Raw genomic sequence first — 24,220 nt, forward strand, 5'->3', positions numbered from 1 at the left:
CAGGTAATTTCAATGTCAGCCCTTGTACTTTTCTATTTGAAATATTTCTAAACTTTTTAAAAATCCTTATTTCAAATTGGTGATTAATAATTTTTTAAAATAAACAACTTCCTAAAGTAAACAAAAACATATTATTTAATAATGACTCAGTTTCTTGTCCATTAACCCACCAAAAGCCATTCAGTCAGAAGAAAACAATGAAAACTCTTAAAACAGAGTGCTGGAATGCCATAAAGTGTGTGCATGTGGGGGGACTACTGACGTTTGCAAAAAGTATGAATTTCAAAGACCTCAGTTAAGCAACAGAAGCTAGGCAAAATAATACACACTGTTTGATTCCATTTACATAGATCGAGAACAGGCAAAACAAATCTAAGGTGATACAAGTCAGGACAGTGGTCTCCCAGGAAGGAGGTGTAAACTAGAAAGAAAGGGGGGCAAGGGGACTTCCCAGGATGCTGGAAACGCAGCTTCTCTCCTGGCGGCTTTACATTCGCCACGTAAGACGTGTGTACTCGACCTTATACCCCGCTACGAAAAATAAAAGACTGCTGTGAGATCAGTGAAACAGCCAGGTCTACACAGACACTTAAGAGGGAAAGGATCAGACTGGCGCAAAGAACAGAATTTACCCTCCTCCAAGAGGTCCAGGGCTTCAGGCTGCTTGTGGATGGGCTTCCTCTCTTCACTCTGGCAGTCATACTCAAGATATTCTTCTTCTCCTCCCACATCTCTTAGGGACATTGCTGAAGTCACCCCAAAGCCAAAACATCACCCTAAGGAGCGATCCTTGAAGAAGCTCCTGGCTGCCCTCCCGGAGGAGGCATTGGGGCCGGGGCCCCCGGGGCGCACGCTGGGCCTTGGCTGGGGCCACGGACATGCCCTGGCTCAGCTGAAGTGGAGGGTGTGCACAGGGCCACTGGCCCATCGGCACCCAGGAGACCCGGAAGTGGGTGGCTCCCACAGAAGGAGGGGGGGCGGAGGGGGGAGAAGCACCTATGGGAATGGGAAAGCCCTGCCCAGCCCTGGGGTGGTCCTAACGGGTGCTCTGGAGTCAGACGGGAGGCGAGCAGGCAGGTGCACGGCTTCTCTGCATCCAGATTCTTCTTCCGCTTTTGCTCCCCCAGAAGCAATGAGGAATGGTAGCTTCCTGGAAGTTTCGCAGCAACTGCACAGGGCAATACCATCCATGCCTCAAGCAGGCACACCTGTCTAAAGGTGGAGCTCTGGCAGAGGAGGTGCCCTGGTGACTGATTGCCCAGTTCCCTCAGGTGAGAGAGTTCCTGTGGGTGTGCCTCAAAAGTTGACACAAATCTGACTGTGACAACAGCATGACACAGGGCTGAACAGGGAAGGAAAAGATCATTCTGGTTTCTAGCAAGAGAAAAAGAAAAAACTGCAGTAAGCACTACTTGTATTAAGCTTACTTCATCCCAGTTTTTCTTTGGTAATAATATATTGCATTTGCTCTTTTTTAAACTGCATTTTGTAAATCCCACTCTCACCCTACATCTGTGTATTCACAGCCAAATTTATAAAGATCTTTTCTAATTGCAGGATAAGGGGAAAAAAATCTACAGCCTAATAGTTTGCAAAGTTGCCTGAAAAAAGAATCAAGTTTTATTGCACATCTCACTACCAATTCCTCTACACTGTTTGATTTTGCCTGTAACCGTGAAATGGCAGGTCCTTCCATCAAACCCACTGAAAGGTGGTCTGAAGCACTGGTGTCTCAGAGAATCATGGCACATTGTACAATTCCTGTGCTTCAGCTACCTCCCCGCTACACTGTGGCAGGTCTCCCTGCTCCTAAAAGCTATACCAGGAGGCCTAAACCACCTCTCTGCCCAGTCACTTCCCTCAGGTAACCAAGGGGGCCTTTAGCAGAGGCCAGATTGTCAGCAAGAATTCTCTGCACAAGTTCAGGAACTAGGTCTCATCCGTCTTTAAATCCTTAGGGCTGCAGATCCTGCTAAGGCGGCTAAAAATGTCTGCTAAACTGAATCGCTACCTCCATAAAAATGAATAGAAGACCATAGACCAGTGCCTATAAATAGAAAACCAGAATAGAATAAAGATTTTATTAAGAAATTAGCACCTACAGACATACTCATTGCCAGGTTACTTTTCTGGACCCTGAAAATGATTGCTACATTTTAGGATGTTAAAAATGTGTTCTTTGTAAAAAGTAGGGTCAGGCTTCCCTGGTGGCACAGTGGTTGAGAATCTGCCTGCCAATGCAGGGGACATGGGTTCGAGCCCTGGTCTGGGAAGATCCCACATGCCGCGGGGCAACTAGGCCCGTGAGCCACAATTACTGAGCCTACGCGTCTGAAGCCTGTGCTCCGCAACAAGAGAGGCTGCAATAGTGAGAGGCCCGCGCACCACGATGAAGAGTGGCCCCCACTTGCCGCAACTAGAGAAAGCCCTCGCACAGAAACGAAGACCCAGCACAGCCATAAATAAATAAATAAATAAAAATAAAAATAAAGTAGGGTCAGTAGAAATTCAGTAGCAGGGAGTTCAAAATCACATTTTGAAAATCTTCATAAGCTTTAAATACAATGTTTATAAAGGCAGACACTCAGGGGAAAACCATGTTCTTTAAGCTCAGTAAACATTATCAAATTGGGGCTTGTTAATTCAATGCAAATGACAGTGAGTCTGAAGCTCTGGGAGGGGAGGGAGGGAGAAAACTCCACCTTGTGCATTATTCATTCGGCGAGTATCAGATTGACTATAAGATGTGCAGGCTAGTGGGAGGGGCTGTAGTATATATAAATGAAAAAAAAAGCTGATTTCATATATTTGAAAATACTTTTAAGTGATTTTACTCATAACCAGATGGTTATACTCATCTTTTAATTCAATTCTAGGCTACCTTTAGCAAATGATGTTCAAGTCTCTATATATTATATAATTAAAATATATATACATGTAAATTAAAAGATAAATTTAGGACATGGCATTGTGAACACAAGACCATCCTAGCCTTCCCATGTCACCCCATTTCTCTCAGTTCTCTCATTCTTCAGGGTTCTCCCCACCCCAAACCCTTCCTCCTTCCCTCCCTCCCTCTGCAAGGGTGTGAGGGAATTCTCCAACCTCATCCACATCTGCATTCACTTCAAGGTTAAAGGCAGAGATGGGACAAAGTGCACCTTCTCTGAGAGAACAGTTTTCCAAAAGTCAAAGCAGAACAGACCCCTAAAGACCAGCAAGAAAGCCCAGGAATCCCTGTGCCAGGTGACGGATGGACTATGGGACATGGACATGGGAGGTGGAGCTGAGGGTGGCCCAGCTCACCCCGGACAGTCAAGCAGCCGCAGTGTGTGCTGTCCCAGAGGTAAGGACTAGGACCGTGGCCCAACGCAGGGGGGCAGGGCGTGGGTTCTGACCCATGTCCGGGAACGTTCAAGGCCACAGAAGGCAAGTGTCACTCGCCTCCCGCCAGTCAGAGGGAGCTCTTCCTGTGAGTGTCCTCTCCAGATTTATTCTACACACCCCACAGAAGTCATCTTCCCGAAGCTCCACCCTCCGCTGTCCAAAGAGTGGTCACGAGCCACTAGGGCTATTTACGTTGAAATCTCTATTGATTAAAATTAAATAAAATCCAAAATTCAGTGGCAGTAGCCAAATTTCAGACGCTCCATAGCCACATGGGGCTAGTGGCTACCAAACTGGGCAGCACAGAACGTTTCCATCATTGCAAAAAGTCCCACTGGACAGGCACGCCCAAGGATGCCTGCCCCTCGTCTTCAGACATGAGCTTGATGCTCCCCGGCCTCCTTGGCCTGCTTTTCCCCTGCAACCTGTTCCTGCGGACCCCCCTCACCCTCTGCAAGAGTCTCCTTCCCCTCTGTATCCCGTGCATCCTACTCCTCGCCACAAGCCTCCCTGTACTTTTACTCCTCTGCCTACACAGAGCAGGGTGGCCCGTCACTGAGGGTCACTTCCCCAAGGCCCTTACTTATGCTATTTTTAAAAAATAAATGAGAAACACAAAGCTCTGAAAACTTGGGCTCTAAGCTCCCTCCGGCCCTCTCGTCAGTTCTCTAGTCCTCCGCTTCTACATCTGAGGGAGGACATTATCTCTGCTTTACCAAAGTTGCTGATAAAAATGTACAGCTACGTCATACATTTACATTTAATTCTTTTTTTTTTTTTTTTTTTTAATCATCTTAACAGCCATTCAGAAGACTGCTGAGTCTGGAAAGGGAAAGTCAGCCTCTACCTCCAATGGTGCCTCCCACAATAAACACACATGAAAAATGGGGCCTGTTTACATGTCTGAACACAAGTGCAGGAAAGTTAGAAAATCATCTCAAAAGTCTAGTAACAGTTTTTCAATTAATGCTTAAAATACCTCTGATAAAACTTCACTCGCAAACCAGCCACCCTGACCCTGGGTGACATTTTAGAGGTCACTGCAGTCAGGGAACAGCACACGTGCGACCTGTGTGTAATGCCGTGGATTTTCATTATGGAATAAGAAGTCCTAAAAACAACCACTGCACAATCTGCCTGGGTGTCCCCATTTATAAAATCAGTATGAACTAGACCACCTCCCGCTGTGACATTCAAACCTATAATGTTGTAAAAGGGGACACGAGGGTGGATGATTACAAAAGAGACCGCAGCGAGAAACAGGTGGTCCAGATACTATACCTTTTTTTTTCTTTCTGGCTGCGCTGCACAGCTTGTGGGATCTTGGTTCCCCGACCAGGGACTGGACCTGCGTCCTCAGCATGAAAGCGTGGAGTCCTAACCACTGGACCGCCAGGGAATTCCCAAGATACTATACCTTGTTCAAAATACCAGTTACCTTTTGAAAGGGATTTTTAAAAAGAACTTAATAACTAGTACTATTTCTGAAAAAATAAAATTAAGCACTGGCCTGGCACTTTGCCGATCACAAAGAGCTTTTACTTTATTTACACGCTTTACCCTCCTTCGCAATGGTTCTGGCCAACGTGGTTATCCCCATTTGCCAGATGAGAAAGCTGGGCTGACAGAGGCTCACTGGGGTCCCAGGATGTACCAAACCACTGGTAAAAAGAAACAACAGGCCCCAAATGGAGTCGCTTGTGCTAAGCCCCAGGGCAGCCAACCAAGACTTAATACCTGACCTAATTGCAGCTTCAGCCTCTCCCAGGAATGGAGTCTTAACCAGTCGGTCTGGAATTTCCCGGTCAGCAGTAATGAGGTAATCTGCCTGACAGACCCCATCCATCCCCCAAAGAAAGAGAGAGAATCTGCTTTTTCCCTGTCCCTGCTCCCGTCTTGTCTATAAAAGCCTTCCATTTTATACACCTCCTCAGAGCTCCTTTCTACTTGCTAGACGGGATGCTGCTCGATTCATGAATCGCTGAAGAAAGCCAATTTGATCTTTATATTTATCCGTTGAATTTTGCTTTTTAACATCACACAGCCATGCAGAATGCAAAACAGGCCCCAAAGGCAGACTCCAAGCCAGCACTCTTTTCTGGCATTCTACCTATTTCTAGAATAATTACAAACGTGCACTCCGTTTCTTTAACTTAGGGACATATACTTGAACCCAAGCCTTTCTGAAAATTAAAAAAGCCTCACACTCTTTATAAGCATACTTTTTTTTAAGTGACCAGTGTAGCCAAGAAACAACATAGGATTTCGTGACAGACATAAAGAATTATCTTCCAGACCCCTGTGCCCAGGGATGGTCCCCACTCACACTGGCATAGTTTCCCAAGCACACCTGATGTAAAGAATCACCGAAAGCGTGCACTAAAGATTCAGATTTCTCAGGGCCTCTCCTGGTCTGGAGTTAGTCTGGGAATCTGCTTTTTTAATAAGCGAGTGATTGCCATTATTTGCCAGGTTTTAGAGGTTCCTGCAATTAGAGGTGGGACACAGCCAACGTAGGTAACCAGGACCCTGTTTGACTCTAGAGTTGTTGTTGTTGTTTTTTTAATTTTTATGGGAGTAGAGTTGATTTACAGTGTTGTGTTAGTTTCAGGTGTACAGCAAAGTGACTCAGTTATACATATACATATATCCACTCTTTCTGATGCTAGAGTTTAAACTGTAAACACTGAGTACATGTGTGAAAATTCTGCAAAGACCACTGCTGTACTCTGTTGATCGCTAGCTATTTCAAACCTCTAAAAATTACCTTAAGGTATTGCGCAATCAACCCCTCCAATTTCCTACTATTCTAAGCCCCTGCCCCATACCCCTTGTTTGGGTGGTAGTGGGGGACACAGATTATTAGACTCCACAACTAAAACTGATTAAGGGGGAAGGATACAATCAGTGGACTGAATAAAGCTCTCCTAAACCTCAAAGAGAAAAGAGAAAAGCAGCCATTTCTTAATTCCACCTTTAAAAGAGGGGTTCCTAATCGTCCTGCAATCTATATTCCCACCCATATATATTACTTTCTTGGCGCTCACCCTGCAATTTAAGTGCGAGTCGGTAACTCTGACATAAATGATGATTTTGCATCTTTTTCAAAACATATGACTCATCTTTTGCTATTAGTATGCAAAGTTCCCTAGAAGTTTCCCTCATTAAAGATTCGAATGGCAAATAATAAGAGAGACAAAGCAACGCTGTGTGTCTAACTCCTACCTGGCCTCCTCACCAGGAAGTTCAGGACCAGGAGATGAAAGGGCTATTCAAAGACTGATTTGCAATTTTAAAGATGCATAAACACAAAGGCAAATTGCCTTCGTTTCCAGACTAACCTGCCAGGTCAGGAAAGAACCCTAGTTAGACATGTATAAACAAGTAACGACAACATTAGCATATTCTTGAATTCCACCCCCTTTTGTGGGGTTTCCTAAACCAGATTAGTTCTGAGCTTCCATTCCTTTAATTCCCTGCTTTACTTAACTATCTTTAAAACGGGATTACGAAAATGTCAGTTGCCACAGTAAATTCTGTCCCAGTGGCCTTCTCTGCTTCATCCAAATTGGGATGAAGGATAAAGGCAAGTATTTTGCTCAACATAATTCCGACAGTAATTGCAATCAACATTTATTTACCCTTGGACAGATGAGCTGCCTCTTCTTCCATTTTCCTTTTCTGCTGGAAGAAGAGAGATCTGGCTGCCTCGGGGCCAAAAGACTCAACTGAGAAATGGCCGGGTAAGAAAATCCTTCTGATAGACAGACATCCAGATAAGAGCAGGCCTCCTCTCACCCTTCAGATTAACCACCGAGAGTGACTGGCTTCATTTCCTCAGACAAGGGTGTAAATAGAGCTGGACGGTGTCGCAGTTGGGTCAAGACAGTAAGAAACCTTCCTCCCTCACTTCCAGGATGGCTCCGTGGGAGCCATGGCCACACCCAGTGCATCCCTGGGCTGGGAGACAAGCCCTCTGCTGTAACCAATGCTCCGTGATCCTGTGGTCCATACTTTAAAAAGTTATGGAGGGTTCAGCGAGTCACAAATCACCAAGAAAACTTCAAGAGGTCAATGACGGATTCTGAAAAGAAGTACCCCTATAATTGCCTCCTGGAGTTGGGTAATAGGATGGGAACTTGCTTCAAGAATAATATACCCAAAAGAAAAAAAACTGAGTCATCTTTTCCCCTCACAACCCTGGGAGTTGCCCACCATCATCATTACTCAGGATGTTTAAAGATGCACAGGGACTCAACATGGCAATGTCTTCATCTAATGCTTGGGGATGGTGGGGCTCAGCTAGGGAGGTTTCTCAGCACATTTAAATATCCATCCACCCCCGCTAAGAAAGGCTCTTGGCCCTTTTCCTGCAGCCCATAGTCAAGGCAGAAACCAGCAGATACAGAGATAATTATGTAGTTCTTAGCTTACTAATGAGGCCAGGTCCCAGCCTGTTACATCATTCAGGTTAATCAAATGTAGTCATGTTAGAGAGACTGAAACTCCGGATTCAATTAAAAAGCAGTTACCTTACCTATTACTGGCTCGTGTGAGGCTGGGAACGTATCATCACTGGGGGAATGGACCCTCTAAGTATATATATTAATTGTGTCCTTTTTGTGTGTGTCTATGTAAAGGCACAGATTGAGGGTCACTTTAAAGAAGAAATTAAAGACGACAGGTTAACTGTGTCATATACAATTTGATGCCAAAACCACAGGAGCCCGAGGCCCCTCCCCTGTGGCCTGAGAATGCACCTCAGTGCCATTTCCTGATGCCTGGAACCTCCTGAGGCCGCTCCAGCCACATAAACTCCACCCAGTCTCCTCTGGAATGTGCCACACCCTCCATGCACACACAGCGGAGGATACAGGCTCTTCCAGCCCCTCCCAACATCTCCCACCCCCATCTCTGGGAGCCCACAAGGAAAATTCATTTGACTTGTCTGCCAGGTGGGAGGCTGCTTCTTTCTGCCTTTTCTCCAGCCTCCCCTGTGCCCCCAGGTCTGGGCTCAGAAAAGGGTGGATTCTCCCAGGGCAGAGGACCACTTCCTGAAAACACTAATCCCTGAACCCTAATGAGGACCACATCTCCACTTGCGCGCTCGCGCGCGCGTACACACACACACACACACACACACACACGCATCACCCCAGCGAGAATTCAATCCCACTGACGTGTGATGCTCACAAGCCCAGCACACACCAACACCACCTCCAAACTGCCAAGGAGCCTCCCACAATCACGAGCCCTGCCCACCTGCTGTCTCCTCCACCACGCCTTCGCAAGGGTCAGAGCCACGCGGTGCTGGTCCCGTGGCCCTCCTTCCGCCCGTCTCCCCAGGAAGATTCCAGGACACCCCCTCCCCCGAAGGAGACAATGGCCCTACACATCCCCGCTCTGTTCTGCAGGGGTCATAATTACCGTCCGAGCATTCTTCATAATACCAGTCTAGTTCATAATAATCCGCTTCGATAAATTTCTGCATAGTCAGTATTCTTGCAGAGGAAAGAATGCACTTCACGGCGCCATCGACGTCAAGTGAAACGCTGCCATGCCTCCCCGCCCTTCCAAAACACTGGGCAGAAGAGCGTCCCAAAACACACCAGAATTAAGCTGTGCATTCTTAATGACAGTCTGGAGCCAGAACAGAAAAGGCGCAGTGAAAAGAAAAATTGTGGAGGGGAGGAGGAGGAGCAGAAAGAAAGGCAATTTGTAGAGCTATCAGAGACCCTGGCAGCCCCGCTAATAAAGCGGCACCAGCCAGCAGCCCTGAATGGGAGTAGCCAGAATCGTCCTATCCGGAAGCACAGAAGGTGACGTCAGGGACACACACCACCACCCTGAGGTCTCACTCCAGCCTCGCCTCCCGCTCCCGCTCATCTTTCAATCTCACAGTTGCCATAGAAACAGGCCGGCTCTGAAAAATGATGCAGAGATGGAGGAAATGTCTTCCAAGGATGCTGGGAGCGGGGGCTGAGAGGTGCCACGTTGGCAGAAAGGAGGGTGCAGGTGGAAAAGGGGGGCAGCACCAGGGACCTTACCACCATCGTACCCTCCAACAAATGTCAGCACAAGTTTATTTGCTTAATTCTGGGTCACTACAGAATCTGCATTTGAAAAATGCCACCTTTAACAATCTGCAACCATTACTTCTTTCCTCAACCTGATTTTAAACATTAAGCATTTTTCCTTAAAAATTTTAACCACCACCTAACGGAAATGTAAAATACTTAGAAAATGGAAACGTTTTCATTTAGATACAGTCCTGTTCTCTGCTCGTGCCTTTGCTCTAACTCCTGGAAAAAGAGCCTGCAACATACAAATAGAGGAGAACGCCATTACAAAGGGGCCCGTGCAATATAATAGACTGTTTTCATGGACATTTATATGTGTAATCAAGGTACAAAAATACACACCAGAAGGAAACAGCCCACCCTCAGGAAGGTGGTTCCCTCTGGGGAAAGGGTGAAGGAATGGGACTTTGAAACTGTACTTATAAATGCATCGGTAACGTTTTATTTATTAAAAAAAAGTGAAGTTAACATTTATTAGTCCTAAGTGTTTAGCATGTTAGAAATATTTCTTTTAAATGAGTAATGGGATAATTAAACAGATTTTAGACTTACTATAAGTTAAACTCACTCCCTAAAGCAGGGTTTCTCAACCACAGCACTATTGACATTTAGGGTCAGATAATTCTTCATTGCGGGGCTGTCCTGGGCATGGCAGGGCGTTTAGCAGCATTCCTGGCCTCTACCCATTTAGGTGCCAGAAGCACCACCCTCTCTCTCTGTAGATGTGACATCCAAAAATGTCTCCAGATGCTGCCAAATGACCCATGGGCGCAAAATCTCCCTTGGAAAACCACTGCCCTAAAGCAAAACTACCTACAGAACCTCACCAGCCTGTTAGCCAGGTACTGTAACCATCTGTTGGTGTCAACAGCAACAAGTGTGGCCTTGATTCAGTTTTCCTCTTAACCTTCTACTCAAGACTGTATAATTTGCGAATGAGTAATAGTAAAAGGACTCTTCAACCACTATTGGGAGGGCAAGCTTCTTTCCTTCCACAGTGACCAAACGGGGACAATTTCCCTTTATCCTTCCAATGGCATATGATACCTCAGTGAATGAACTTGGAGGAAAAGGCATCCCTCTAGGGCAGGCCTTCCCAGGCTGTAATGAGCATGTGAATTACCTGGAGCTCTTGCTAAAGTGCAGATTCTGATGCAGCAGGTCTGCAGTTGGGCCCAAGATTCTTCATTTCTAACCAGCTCCCACATAATAGCAATGCCGCTGGTCCCCAGACTACACTGGATGGCAAGGCTCTTCAATAGAATAGACGGATTGGGGTGGGGGATAGATTTTACAGTGTGTGTGTGTGTGTGTGTGTGTGTGTGTGTGTGTGTGTGTGTGTGTATCTGCCTGTCTGTGTGTGTGTCTGGTAGAAAATTTAGAGGAAAACTATGTAAGAGTGTGTGTGTGTGTGTGTGTGTGTGTGTGTGTGTGTGTGTGTGTGCCCTCCTCAGACCCCAACTTGGATACACATTTAAAATTTTCTAGGACATTCACCTAATTAAAGTCAGCAGCCAATGATTTTAATTCCTGCTGTAACTGCCCCCATTATCTGAACATATCTCATCTCTCCCTTTGGTCCTTGTCATGTCTCTCCCTGGCAATGATGGCACCTCTCAAGAGCCCCACAGCAAACCACCAGGCGACCTCTCAGATGTCATTCCTCATGACAGGGGAGCTGAGGCTGGCGTCCTAAGGTTTTCCGAGACTTTATTTTTTTAAAGTTCCCTAAGGTGTTTCTAAAAAGATGATTATAGGCCTCATAAATAAACCGATCAACAGTTAACAGGTTCCTCAAAATCAGCATGTTCAACAAGTTCAATCCAATATTCGGGGCGGGGAAGAGTCCAATATTAATTTTCAAGATGAAGATGTAATAAAGGAACAGGAAATGCAAACTCCATAAAGCATCACAGAAAAGTTAGGTGCAGTTAGAAACCCCTTAAACAAAGGCTTGGCACATTTACCTCACAGTGCTACGAATTTCAAAAATATTTTATTCATCCCACATCACCATAAAAGCAAAAATCAATGGATGGATGGATGGATGGTCAAGTAATGGCAGGCAGTTTAGCTTCATAGCTAAGACCAAGGGCTTTTGGAGTTAGGCGGCCTGAAGTTTGGTCCAGGATCCTCATTTCCCATCTCTGTGACCTTCTTAGACACCTGAGTCTTATCTGCTCAATGGGGTGACTATAATACCTGCCGCACAGATGGGGCGAGGCGTTAATTAATTAACGCATGGCAGAGCACTTAGCACAGTGCCTGGGACAAAGTGAGTTTGCAATAAATGTTAGTTGGGATCATCTTCATCACTCTAATTCCTTAAAAAAGGAAACAAGCCAGTACGAGCAATTAAAAAGAGAGTACAATTTTCTAAGCTGTAATGAGGGAAATGAGGTAGAAATGTCATGTATCAGCTTTTCCCAGCATAATTCATTAGAAGGCATTGAGTTCGCAGTAATGAGCAGGAGTGGCAATCTGGGGGTGGGGTGAGGCCATTTACAAATTACTGAACACAACTTACATCAAATCTGAAGACTGCATATACCCAATTGACTTTATTTATTTATTTATTTATTTATTTATTTATTTATTTTTTGGCTGCGTTGGGTCTTTGCTGCTGTGCGCGGGCTTTCTCTAGTTGCAGCGAGTGGGGGCTACTATTCATTGCGGTGCGTGGGCTTCACATTGCGGTGGCTTCTCTTGTTGCGGAGCACGGGCTCTAGGCGCACAGGCTTCAGTAGTTGTGGCTCGCGGGCTCTAGAGCGCAGGCTCAGTAGTTGTGGCGCACGGGCTTAGCTGCTCCGCAGCATGTGGGATCTTCCCAGTCCAGGGATGGAGCATGTGTCCCCTGCATTGGCAGGCAGATTCTTAACCACTGCGCCACCAGGGAAGTCTCCCAATTTACTTTCTTAGAAAATGCAAAAGAAAGCAGAATGTGTATGAATAAGGAAACAGCATCATTTATGGGTGAATTTTATGGGCCTTGAGCAAGTTTTAAATTGAACGTCCGTACCAAAACTGCCATGTGATAGGCTCAGAAGGATGCAGTAATCCACCCACAACTCTTTAGAGATGGTTCCAAGGTGAAAATCCAGGTTTCTCTGCCTTCAAATCCACACTTTCCTCCAACATTCCCACGACTCCAGAGAGTTACAGCCCTTCCTTGGCCCAGGCTTGCTGCAGCTGAAAAAGCACCTTCTCCTCCAATGTTCCTGGGCTCCCCCCATCACTGCCCCACCCCAGGAGGATCAGGAATCGGGACTGGTCCCAGGAGCAGCCTCAGAGAAGACCCCCTCACTCACCCTCATGTTCACACAACAGTATTTAATAAGTGCCGACTGCACATCAGACAACAGCCCTTTACAGCTCACTCAGCCCTCAGAGCCCTGCTACCTAATACCCCCTCACTGGGCAGACAAGGAAAGGGGGCTCAGAAAGGTGAAGTCACTAGACCAGGATCACTCAGCAAAAACCAAGAGCAACTGAATCCAAACCGGGCACCAACCACCTCCAAAGCCTTTTCTGTCAATAACTGAGAAAACAGGCCTGGGCTCTGAGCAGCGGCGGCCGGAGCGCTGGGGCGGGCCGCTCTGCTTTCCCACCACCTCCCGCCGCGCCTCCGCCTCCTGGTCGGCCCGCCACCGGCTTCTCCTCCCCAGGCGGCCCTCGGCCCGTGCGCCAGCCGGCTCCGTTAGGGCGACACGCAGTCCCAGCGTCGTGATTAGTGATGATGCACCAGGTTATGACCTAGTTTTATTCTGTAGACCTAATCCGTATGCTGAGGATTTGGAAAAGGTGTTTATTCCCCATGGATTAATTATGGACGGGACGGAACGGCTGGCTCGAGATGTGATGAGGGAGATGGGAGGCCATCACATCGTGGCCCTCTGTGTGCTCAAGGGGGGCTATAAATTCTTTGCTGACCTGCTGGATTACATCAAATGAACAGAAATAGTGATAGATCTAGACCTATGACTGTAGATTTCATCAGACTGAAGAGCTACTGTAATGACCAGTCAACAGGTAACATAAAAGTAATTGGTGGAGATGATCTCTCAACTTTAACTGGGAAGAATGTCTTGATTGTTGACGATATAATTGACACTGGCAAAACAATGCAAACCTTGCTTTCCTTGGTCAAGCAGCATAATCCAAAGATGGTCAAGGTTGCAAGCTTGCTGGTGAAAAGGACCCCTCGAAGTGTTGGATATAGACCAGATGTGCTGGATTTGAAATTCCAGACAAGTTTGTTGTAGGATATGCCCTCGACTATAATGAATACTTCAGGGATTTGAATCATGTTTGTGTCATTAGCAAAACTGGAAAAGCAAAATACAAAGCCTAAGATGAGAGTTCAAGTTGAGTCTGGAAACATCTGGAGTCCCACTGAAATCACCAGGAAAATGATCAAATGTTCTAGTTCTGTGGCCAGCTGCTTAGTAGAGCTTACTGAATGTATCCTCTAAGAATTTTATCCGTTTTGTATTTTAGAAAGGTCAGTTGCTGCATCCCCGAACTCTTTATTTGCACTATGAGCCTACAGACTATCAGTTCCCTTTGGGTGGATTGTTGTTTGACTTGTGAATGAAAAACCTCTTAAACCACACCACTATTGAATGAAAATATTGAAATTGTATCTGTAAGAAACATTTAAAGAGAAGAATATATTAGTTTTTTAATTGGTATTTTAATTTTTATATATTCAGGAAAGAACAGAAGTGATTGAATATTGTTAATTATACCACTGTGCGTTTAGAAAAGAAGCAGTCAGTTTCATATCAGTGACAGCATTTAGAGGTATCGTTATGTCGGATAAACCATATGTCCTGGAATTATTTTAGTAGGTTTCAGTAGTATTAACTGTATTTTCCCGTTTGTTCAGATTATTTCTGGCGAATCTTTGTCAACAGTTCCTTTTAAATACAGGTCAATAAGTTCTAAAAACCTACCACTTTTTGAAGTCTTCAATGTAAAAATCCTTAAAATAAAGGCTCTCTCTTTAAAAGAAGAAAAATAATTGAGAAAACATTCAAGGAGTATTTACAAATAAAATTTGAAAGAAAAAAAAAAAGAAGGGGTAGAATTAAAGGAGATAACTCAAGTTGGCATCGCACAGAGAAAACAAACTGAAAAGATTTTTTTTTAAGAACGATATTAAAAATGATCAGGAGAATAAGAGGTAAGTTAAAATTACCAATGTGTCTTTTGTGATGTTAAAAAAAATTCTATAGGCATACCTCAGAGATCCTGCATTTTTGGTTCCAGACCACCGCTTTCATAAACCAAATATCACAATAAAGCAAGTCACATGAAATGTTTGGTTTCAAAGTGCACATAAAAGTTATGTTTATACTATATTGTAGTCTATTAAGTGTGCAATAGCATTATGTCTTAAAAATATGTACATACCTTAATTTAAAAATAACTTATTGCTAAAAAAAATGCTAACCATTATCTGAGCCTTCAGCAAGTGGTAATCTTTTGGCAACTGTAACATCAAAGATCACTCATCACATCACTATAACAAATATAATAATAATTTAAACTTTTGAAATATTGAGAGATTTATCAAAATGGGACACAGACACCCAAAGTGAGCAAATGCTGTTGGAAAAATGGTGCTGACAGATTTGTTCGTTAAAAAACCTTCAATTTGTAAAAAATGCAGTTATCTGCAAAGCACAATAAAACGAGGTAGGCCTGTATTGCCAGCTCTGTCAAGAAAGCGGCCCAACTAGGACACTATTCCACCCATCCCCAGCACATCAACATTCTGGTGCCCAGATTTGGGTTAAATCTTAACAGGGATCCTTGGAGAGTTGCTGATTCCATATCTTGGGGCAGGAAAATTCAAGACAGGCCTGCAGTATAGCATGTTGCACAAAAGCAAAAGACCACTCCAAAAGGTCTGGGGTAGAAGTGATAAGGCGTAGGAGCCTGCTTAAAAGGACATCACCAGCCAGCTTGTGATAATTCGAACATCAAAAAGAAAAGAGAGTTAATAACAGTTACAGGAAACGGGTTGAGTCTGTAAAGGCCATGAATGTCAATGAATATGAAAATAAAAAGGGCAACCAAGTGAACAAGGCAACTGATATATTGCCTTAGGGAAAGGGGACAATAACAGGGAGACATTTTTAATCCATCTTAAGAAGTAGGGGAGGGCGGGTGTGTATGACTGTTCTGCTTCTGGCACTAATATCTTTTATAAAGCACTGTATGAACATTTCTCTAAGTAGGGTGTCTATGAATAAGCCAACCGCATATGGAATGAGGAGGTAGGTAAAAGAATAGAAAAACCTGATGTTGTGGCCACAACTACCCCCAGGTAGGAGGCGGATCAGATCCTGGGCTGCAAAGTTAGTTATGTATTGTCTTTTGCAAGCATTTAAGAGACTCTAATAGATTTGGTCTGCAAAGTTAAGAAGGCTCTAGTTAAATCAACTTGTAATCAAAGTTAAATGTGTAAAAGAATTTAATAAAATTTCTAAGTTTCTAATTATTAGTTGTGTGAACACATAAATATTCATATACACATACACAATTTAATATACTCATATGCATATATATATATATATATACATATAAGAATTTTAAAGTTATTCAATACATTTTAAAAATGACTAAATGCTAACAATTTTGGATTAAATTACTACTGATGCAGTTATGAGTTTGCAGATAACTGCAAATTAAGATGAGTTTCTGATGTTAATTTTTTAAAACACTGCCACTACCAGTCACTGAGCTCCTGTGGCAGAAGGCAGGCTGCTAACGAACAGCTTGCTGTCAACTACCCCCTCCCAAACCATCTCCACCTCATTTCAAGCACAGGAAAAGCAGGCACCCATCCCACCTCCAGGGAGAACGTGGGGACAGAACAAAGGCAGGAGACGGCACCCAAAAGAGACCTACAGACTCAAGTGCACCGCAGCCTGGATGCAGTCCTCATTAAAAATCACTCATACGTCTGAGAAGGATACAGAGAAGAAACAGAGTTCGGACGTGTTAAATGGTTCCAAGTTTACTTCCTGCAGCCTGGGAGGGCTGCACAGGGCATCTCACGCCTGGAACCAGCAGGTCATGCAGCAGATGTCACAGGGTTCAAAACACAAACCAGAAACTCAGAACACAAACCGTACCTCAGAACCACTACGGCCTGAGCCCATCACCCAGGAGGGGCGGATGGGCTACAAGCTGAGCTGTCATGTCAATTTCCCACCTGAGTCCGTTCCAACTTTGTCTTAGACATGCTGGATTCACATGAAAAGGAAAACGGTCAATCTGTACAGAACTGCTTGCCAAGCATTTTTGTTCTTAAAAGAAAAAGCAAAGATAAATCAGCATTGGAATCTGGAATGATGAGCAAGAGTGAAAGCTGGCAGGTGGCAGGTGACAAAGTAGGCCTAAGGGTCACAGGGTAATCTGCTCACTGGGATAAGTAGCTGGCTGCCCTGCTCACCAGACACTGTGCCCAGGGCTCCTGGTCCCGGTCAGCACCCTGCATGGATGTGGCTGCTTTGGACCTTCAGAGATAAGCTCCTTCAATTCTCCCGGACACCTGGCACCCAGGCCCACGCTTGGAGGGGAATGGCGGGGAGGCGGCACCTTGACCGCGTGTCGCCGACACGTGGGGAGCGATGGTGCAGCCAGAGCTTCTCTGCTTCCACCTTTGACCCTGCAGTCCTCTGTGTAGCTAAAAGCAATGAAAATGGGCCCAAGGAAGAGACCGCTCACATGAGGAGGGAGCAAGAGAGGGGAGAAGGCACAATTCCAGGGCTCACTCAGGTCCTCACCTGGAAACAAAACTGCCCGAGGTCTTGAGAGCGGCAGAAAGGACCCAACCAGTACGTGGGCATTTACATGAGAGGAACTCATGGCAACTATTTATAAATATATTATGTATACATTTTCGTATTATTTTTGTTAGCAAATGATAATGAAAAGTTTTCTCTGGCTATTAGATCCCTTCTCCATCCCCTGTACAACCTCCCCTGACTCCCATCATTTATCTTTCCTTCCTTCTTTCAACCCCACCTACCACAATGTTTGTCAGTGCTCCACATGGCACCCCTCCCGCAAATACACACAAACACACCCTGTTTTCTCTTAGGTCCCCATCTCATATAACTTTTGACCCCTCCCTTTAGAAGGTCAGCATTGTGTGTTATTTATCCCTTTAATTTGCACAGGCTCAGTGCATATTGTGGTGCCTTTATTTTTGTTTCACTTACGATTTTAGTTAGATGAAGGCAATCTTTGGAAGGGGGCAACAAACAAAATGATCTTTCTATTCTATACGCTGTTTTTAATTTTGCTTTGTTTTTACAAAAAAAAAAGATAAGAAAGGAGAAAAACTTGTTTTTTAATTTGAAGAAGATGCTTTTCCATTTTCTCTTACTTAAGAAGCACTTATTAAGCACCTATTTAATATAAGGCAGTGGGCTGAGGACTCTGGCCTATTCGAACATGAAGTGGACATGGGCTGCACAATAATGGTTGGACTAGATCAACGGTCTTTGATTTTCTTGCCGTTGTTTAAATTAAATTTTACAAAATTAAAATGGGACGGGGAGCTGGTTTAACATGCAGGTTCCCAGACCCCATTCACTCCTCCCACACAAGCAAGGTAGACAACTCAGTACAGGATGCCAATGGAGGGCCTCAAGGGCACCTTGTGTTGGCCCAACCTGGTGCAAAGTCCCTGGTTAGGTAATGAAAGAAAATCAATAATCAGATGTCTTTGCTTCCTTAGCCAGAAAACCTCAGCTGGAACTCAAACAAGTCAAGCTCATGAAAGATTACAGGTACATACCAGGCACTCAATAAATACCTGTTGACTGATTCATTAATAATACTTTACAGCAAAAGCAAACAATGAGATGATATCCTGAAACTCTTATTTGCTTCATAACCTTCTCTTCTTAGGAAAAGGATTGTTCCAGATAAACTCAGAGGTGAAGTTGTCAGCAGATCATTTGCACTTGAGACAGAGAGAGATTTCTTCTCTTGTCCAATGCTCCTTAACCGAAAAGTTAACAAAAAGCACTGCCCTTAGAAAAGGCACCAGAAGGAGCCGTAACTACCTACACACCAGCACAGCAACCCTCATGGCTGGTGTCCACTGAACGTTATGAGATTAGAAAAATCTACAGCACACAGAGTCATCTCCACTTGAGTTCAGGGAAGCATAACCTATACACCACAGGACGCAGGGGCAAAAATCACAGGGAAGAAGGAAACTTCATCCTGAAATTAAGCTACATCGGGCTAAGTTTCACTTAGGACAGTGACCTTGAGTGAAAGAAAATGAATTTTGAATATGTCGGACACATTTTTATAAATAAATAAGCTACTGACATATTCTAAAGCTGAGGGTTTGCTTTTTTCACATTTACTAAATGTGTTTTATTCCTAAACTAGAATTTTTTTCTTATTTCGCTTCTCTGAGAGAATGGCTAATTAAGACATAAAGTGAGACCAGACGACCTAGGTTTGAAACTCAGCACCCCACCTTACTAGCTGTGTGATTTGGGGCAAGCGCCTTAACTTCCCTGAGCCTCAATATCCTCATCTGTAGAACAGGGATAGCAAGACTATTTTATTCAGAGGTCACTGTGAGAATTAAATGACATACTTGTAAAGCGTTAAAAACAGTGCCTGGGGGCTTCCTTGGTGGCGCAGTGGTTATGAATCCTCCTGCCAATGCAGGGGACACGGGTTCAAGCCCTGGTCCGGGAAGATCCCACATGCCGTGGAGCAACTAAGCCCGTGAGCCACAACTACTGAGCCTGAGCTCTAGAGCCCGCGAGACACAACTACTGAGCCCATGCACCACAACTACTGAAGCCCGCGCGCCGACAGCCCGTGCTCCGCAACAGGAGAAGACACCACAAGGAGAAGCCCACGCGCTGCAACGAGAGAAAGCCCGCGTGCAGCAACAAAGACCAACACAGCCAAAAATAATAAATAAAATAAAACGGTGCCTGGCACACAGTAAGACTATCCTTTCTTCCTGTTGCACCATCGAATCCTAAATGCTCCATATTTATGGGTACATTTCCTGTGTGGGTCATTTTCATTTTCTGTGTTTCTCAGACTCAACGGGAGTGAAAATCCACTTGACTGTTGAAATTTGCCTGAAAAGGTCATTCTACCACCTGGTAAAGGTGGAAACCCAAAGCTTTCTTGCCTCTTCTTAACAAGCCAGGTGAGGGCCAGATTTAAAAGGCAAAGCATCGTTTCTCTCCTCTGGGGGATGACATGTAGGAAAGGGAGATGAGTTTTATCCCACCTCCTGACACCCAAGGTGTCCACTCTGATCTGTGTAGCACTGGTGTAGGTGACCCTCTTGTCCAATGGTTCTCACCTGGGGGAGCGTATCAGAACCCCCTGGGGAATCACTTACCCTGATTCCCAAAGAGAACCACTGCCCTGATTGATGCAGAAAATAAATCTAAAGTGAAAGGAAGGTTTACGTTGTCTTCCCACACACCTCACAACTGATCTAATACGCTGGTGAGTCACAGTGGTGTGAACCATGGCATGTCCTGGGTTACACGTGTAAACAAACAAATGAAATCCAAAAAGGACACCAGGTAAAGAGCAGGGCTCCTAACCTATGCTTCCACCGACCCCTGGGCCAGTCTGGCAAGGCTCACAGACCCCTCCTCAGAAGAAAGATTTAGAGACGTAAAATAAAATACAAAGGACTACAAAGGAAACCAATTGTATTACAATGCAGTTATTAAAACTTCAAAAAGAAGTCTGCGATATAAGTGCCTCTTTATCAATGCACATTAAATAACAAGATCAGCACATCTAATAATGAATGTAATTTCAAAGCAGTGATGAGTACAGATCTTATTTCTTCTGTATCTGCCTCTTCTGTAGCATGACATGAAAATATCTGTGATTTCTACTGGTGACAAAGTCACAGGCCCTGGTAATACCACTGTGCTTTGTTTTTTCTATGTTCATAATGAAAGTAAATGCTGCATTTCAGTTAGAAGTTTATGAAGTTAAGGATGTATTTTTTTTTCCTTTACAAGTTAACAGAACTCCAATTTCTCTCTACAGACCCTTTGGGGGTCCCAGGACCTCAGTTTGAAAGCCCTGCTCTAGAGGGCGCTGTATTTAAGTTAAGAGTTAATGCTTGATCATTCATTTAATTGATATTCAGCAAATACCCACTTTGCTCTAAGCGCAGGTACCACAGAAGAAAACACAGAATTAAGGTTAGACTTGAAGGCAACCATGCTCTAAGAACTTTCGGAATCTCTGCTCAATGTTTATTTTGGTTTTCTAATTTTATTATAATTTGTGTTATGCACTGCCAAATCCACCAGGATTTTTTCTCTCTCTCTCCTTTAAGTATATCACTAGAAGCAAAACAAACAAATAATAACAAGCCACAATGTCTGTTCAAGTATACTGTTAAAAGGATTTTAGAAGCTATAGATCAGTGCTATGGAATAAATACTATGAGCCCTCCACACCTCAATTTCCTTGATAATAAAATCAGCCTGGCCCAAACTGTAGACATTTTACAGGGATGAGATAAGCCAATTCATATGAAAGGTCTCTGACAACAGTGAAGTATTATCCTTGGGTGGTGTTCCAATCATACTGTGAATGTAAGTGATTAATCAGTGTGTGTGTGAGGGACCCGGGAGCCTCCCTCAGTAGAAATGGCCAAGCGGAGTCCTGCAGAATCATAGGAGGGTCTGTTAAGGAAGAGTAGGTAACACACAGGGATTTCTGGAAAAACAACTCTGCTGTGAATTCTACTGTGAAGCAGTCTGGAGAAACCAAATACGAAACCTACCAGGGAGGTCACCCAGGACGCGGTTTTCCACACAATACCACATCTCCCTGGGCATACAGATACCGTGAGTAAACAAAAGTGACTTGTAATGAGCCTCCTCTAGGCTACAAGATACACTGGAAGTTCTGAAGTGTCAACCTGACCATTAGTTCAAGTCTAATGTGCTTCATATCTGCCCTGGTGTAGATTATTCTATTTTTACTCCTATCAAAACTGATCGTCTGCAGTGCTCACAAAGAGACTGTAGGGTTTGCATGAAGTATAAAAACACAGGCCAATTTAAACAAAATTCCTTCCTTACTAATATCTAATAGAGAAAATGTGAAAATAGCCCAGATACAAGCTAAAGAAGAAACTTACAAGTTTGACTTGTTTATTATTAATGATTTCACAAATTCAAGAATATTGGAGATTGGTTTGTAGTGGCAAAAATAATTACAGAAAACTTTACAGATGCACAATAAGCTGGGGTTCTTTTTTCTTTTTTTTTCTCACTTTTTAAAATTTATCTATTTATTTATTTATTTGAATAAGTTGGTTTTGAACCAAGTTATCTCTAAGTAGAAGAAGGATCGTTGTACTCTTTTATTTTTTTTAAAGGTGACGCAATGATACATGGATATGTAAATGATGTCACTTCCAAAGTGACATCACTAATTTAGACTAGGTTCAAATTAACTTGAATTTTAAGTCAGGAGGGTCAAAACAAAAGAGAACTGGTCTTACCAATCTCACGGGGCTGCCATGAATTTCTAAAGAGAAAAATTACATCAAAATTACATCTTGAGTGAACATCAGAAATATCATTGGTATGTTGTAAATCAACTATACCTCAATTTAAAAAAAAAAAAAAGCAATATCACTGGTATGAATTTTTTTAATTATCGTATATTTTTCTAACCTGTAAAATCAAGTTTCACATCCTTGTCATCACAAACACACTGAAAGAAGCCCCACCTAGTGTACTGCTCACCTTACCAGGTGTCAGCTCTGCAGCCCACGGCAGGACCACTTTGCTGCTGCAGCAATATCTTGCCTCTCCCGAATAACCAGCTTAGTGGGCTTTCACACAGAAATCAGCAGCCTTGATATGTCAGGCTGTGTCCTATAAATACTGAGCAGCCTAGAGATTCCCAATACCTTGGGTTCTAAATGCAGACAAGCTCCTCCCCAACACAAGTTTCTAAGGACTCACATGGAAGGAAATGGGAGCTTTTTTTTTTTGGCCCTGGCTAGGGAAGTTCCTGGGAGCATTTTCTTTTTTTTTTTTTAATCTGTTTTTTTGTTGTTGTTGTTAGTAAACTTTTATTTATTTAGTTTTTGGAATTTTATTTATTTTTTTATACAGCAGGTTCTTATTAGTTATCTATCTTAGACATATTAGTGTATATATGTCAATCCCAATCTCCCAATTCATCACACCACCACCACCCCTGCCCCACTTTCCCCCCTTGGTGTCCATATGTTTGTTCCCCATATCTGTGACTCCACTTCTGCCCTGCAAACGTGGGAGCATTTTCTATTCTTCAATATGGTTAAGAGAAAGCTGGTTCAAATGAAAACTCATACTTGTCCCCACTACTCTGACATTTCTATCCAGAAGACTCAAAGTCAAGGCCTTTTATGGGGCTAAATCCCACAACCGCATTTCTTCAAGTACTTTCTACAGATGGCAGGCTGCAAGATGCAGCAGCCAGTACAAGCGCTCACGTGCGGCCACGGCTAAGGAGGACAGAGCATCACGAGAAAGGGGAATCACTCACGGAAGTACTTCAGCGTCTCCTCAATCTGCTCGGTCGTGAGGTCAATGTTGGCATCTGGAGAAATGAGGGGGGTATGGAGCCAGTCGTCGTGGTCATAACCGTAGATGGTGTCAGCTCTTAGCTTGTAATGGGGCAGCTGCTCCTCCAGCAGGCTGATGATCTCAACTTCCGGAAGGTCAGTGCTGTTGCACACGTCTGGAGGGGAGAAGATGGAGAGATGAAAGCCCGACCTGGTGGTGGCCCCGCCGCTGCTAGTGACCTAACCCTGGGGCCTATAGCCAGTGTCTTGGCTACTTACCCGCAGCACAGAGGCCAGATGAGGCCACATCAGAGATCCTTTCCCAATTTAAATTCTACTCTTGAAACTAGGAGTTATGCATGCTTACTGCCAGACCTCCCTGAAATAGTTCCTGCTTGTTTAGCTGCCCACTTTCTGTGAAGTAAAGCCAAAATTCTTGTGCTTTCACCATTTGGGCTAAGTCTTTCTTTCCAACCCTTTCTCTGGCCATTCTCGCAATGACTCTACAATTAAGCCAAACCAGTTATAATTCCACCAATATGTCAAACTTCTTCCTGCCACTATTTTACCATTCAAACCATGTCTCCACATAGATAAGATTTTGCCTTCGTTTAATTCATTCACTCACCTGTTCATCCTCCTGCATTTCCTTCCATCCACTCATCCATCCATCCATCATCATCCAACTATATCCTGAGTCCCACAGTCACAGGAGACACGATGGTAAACGCAACAGTCGTGGTCCTGCCTTTGCAATGCTTGTATCCTCATGGGGCTTCCAGCCATTAAACCAACAAGTGCCCCTCCGTCAAGGCACAGCTTGAATACCACCTCTCCCCCGACAGGATGGTGCTTTGAGCATACCAGGCAGAATTAACCTGTCTTCCTCAGGAAGAATGTGGACACCTTTGCCCAGAAGAAGGGCTATGCCAGAGACTTACCAAAATCCCCATCTCCTTCGTATTTAATAAGAAGGCTGCACGGCAGGCAAAAATATTATGGAATCACAGGTAAAGAGAGCGTTCAGTGGCCAACTTCCCCCCTTCTTGGGCAGGAGCCCAGGGGAAGCACCTGCTAGCCGCCCCCCGCAAACCTCCTACCACCCCACGCTACCCCTTCTTACTTAATTCAACATATAAAG

General features: G+C 44.2%; 1 protein-coding gene and 1 pseudogene across 8 annotated transcripts in view; one reads left to right on the forward strand and one right to left on the reverse strand.

Annotated features, from left to right (window-relative positions):
* The window catches only part of TRAK1 (trafficking kinesin protein 1), a 99,213-nt gene that overhangs the window by 52,903 nt on the left and 22,090 nt on the right, over positions 1–24,220 (reverse strand). For 5 of the 7 annotated variants that reach the window (XM_082412780.1, XM_082412786.1, XM_082412781.1 and 2 more), the window contains exon 2: positions 23,061–23,255. In XM_082412780.1, coding sequence (XP_082268906.1) covers positions 23,061–23,255 — 195 coding nt within the window. Of the gene's footprint in view, positions 1–632; positions 917–8,814; positions 9,146–23,060; positions 23,256–24,220 lie in introns of those variants that run through there. The other 2 variants (XM_082412784.1, XM_082412783.1) reach the window with 2 other exon arrangements.
* LOC309638144 (hypoxanthine-guanine phosphoribosyltransferase pseudogene) lies at positions 11,931–22,016 on the forward strand (annotated as a pseudogene). The gene is made up of 2 exons: positions 11,931–11,954; positions 12,990–22,016. The product of its transcript is annotated as a hypoxanthine-guanine phosphoribosyltransferase pseudogene (transcript).

Source organism: Balaenoptera physalus (genome assembly GCF_965194825.1).
Source record: "Balaenoptera physalus genome assembly, chromosome: 11".
Classification (NCBI taxonomy): domain Eukaryota; kingdom Metazoa; phylum Chordata; class Mammalia; order Artiodactyla; family Balaenopteridae; genus Balaenoptera; species Balaenoptera physalus.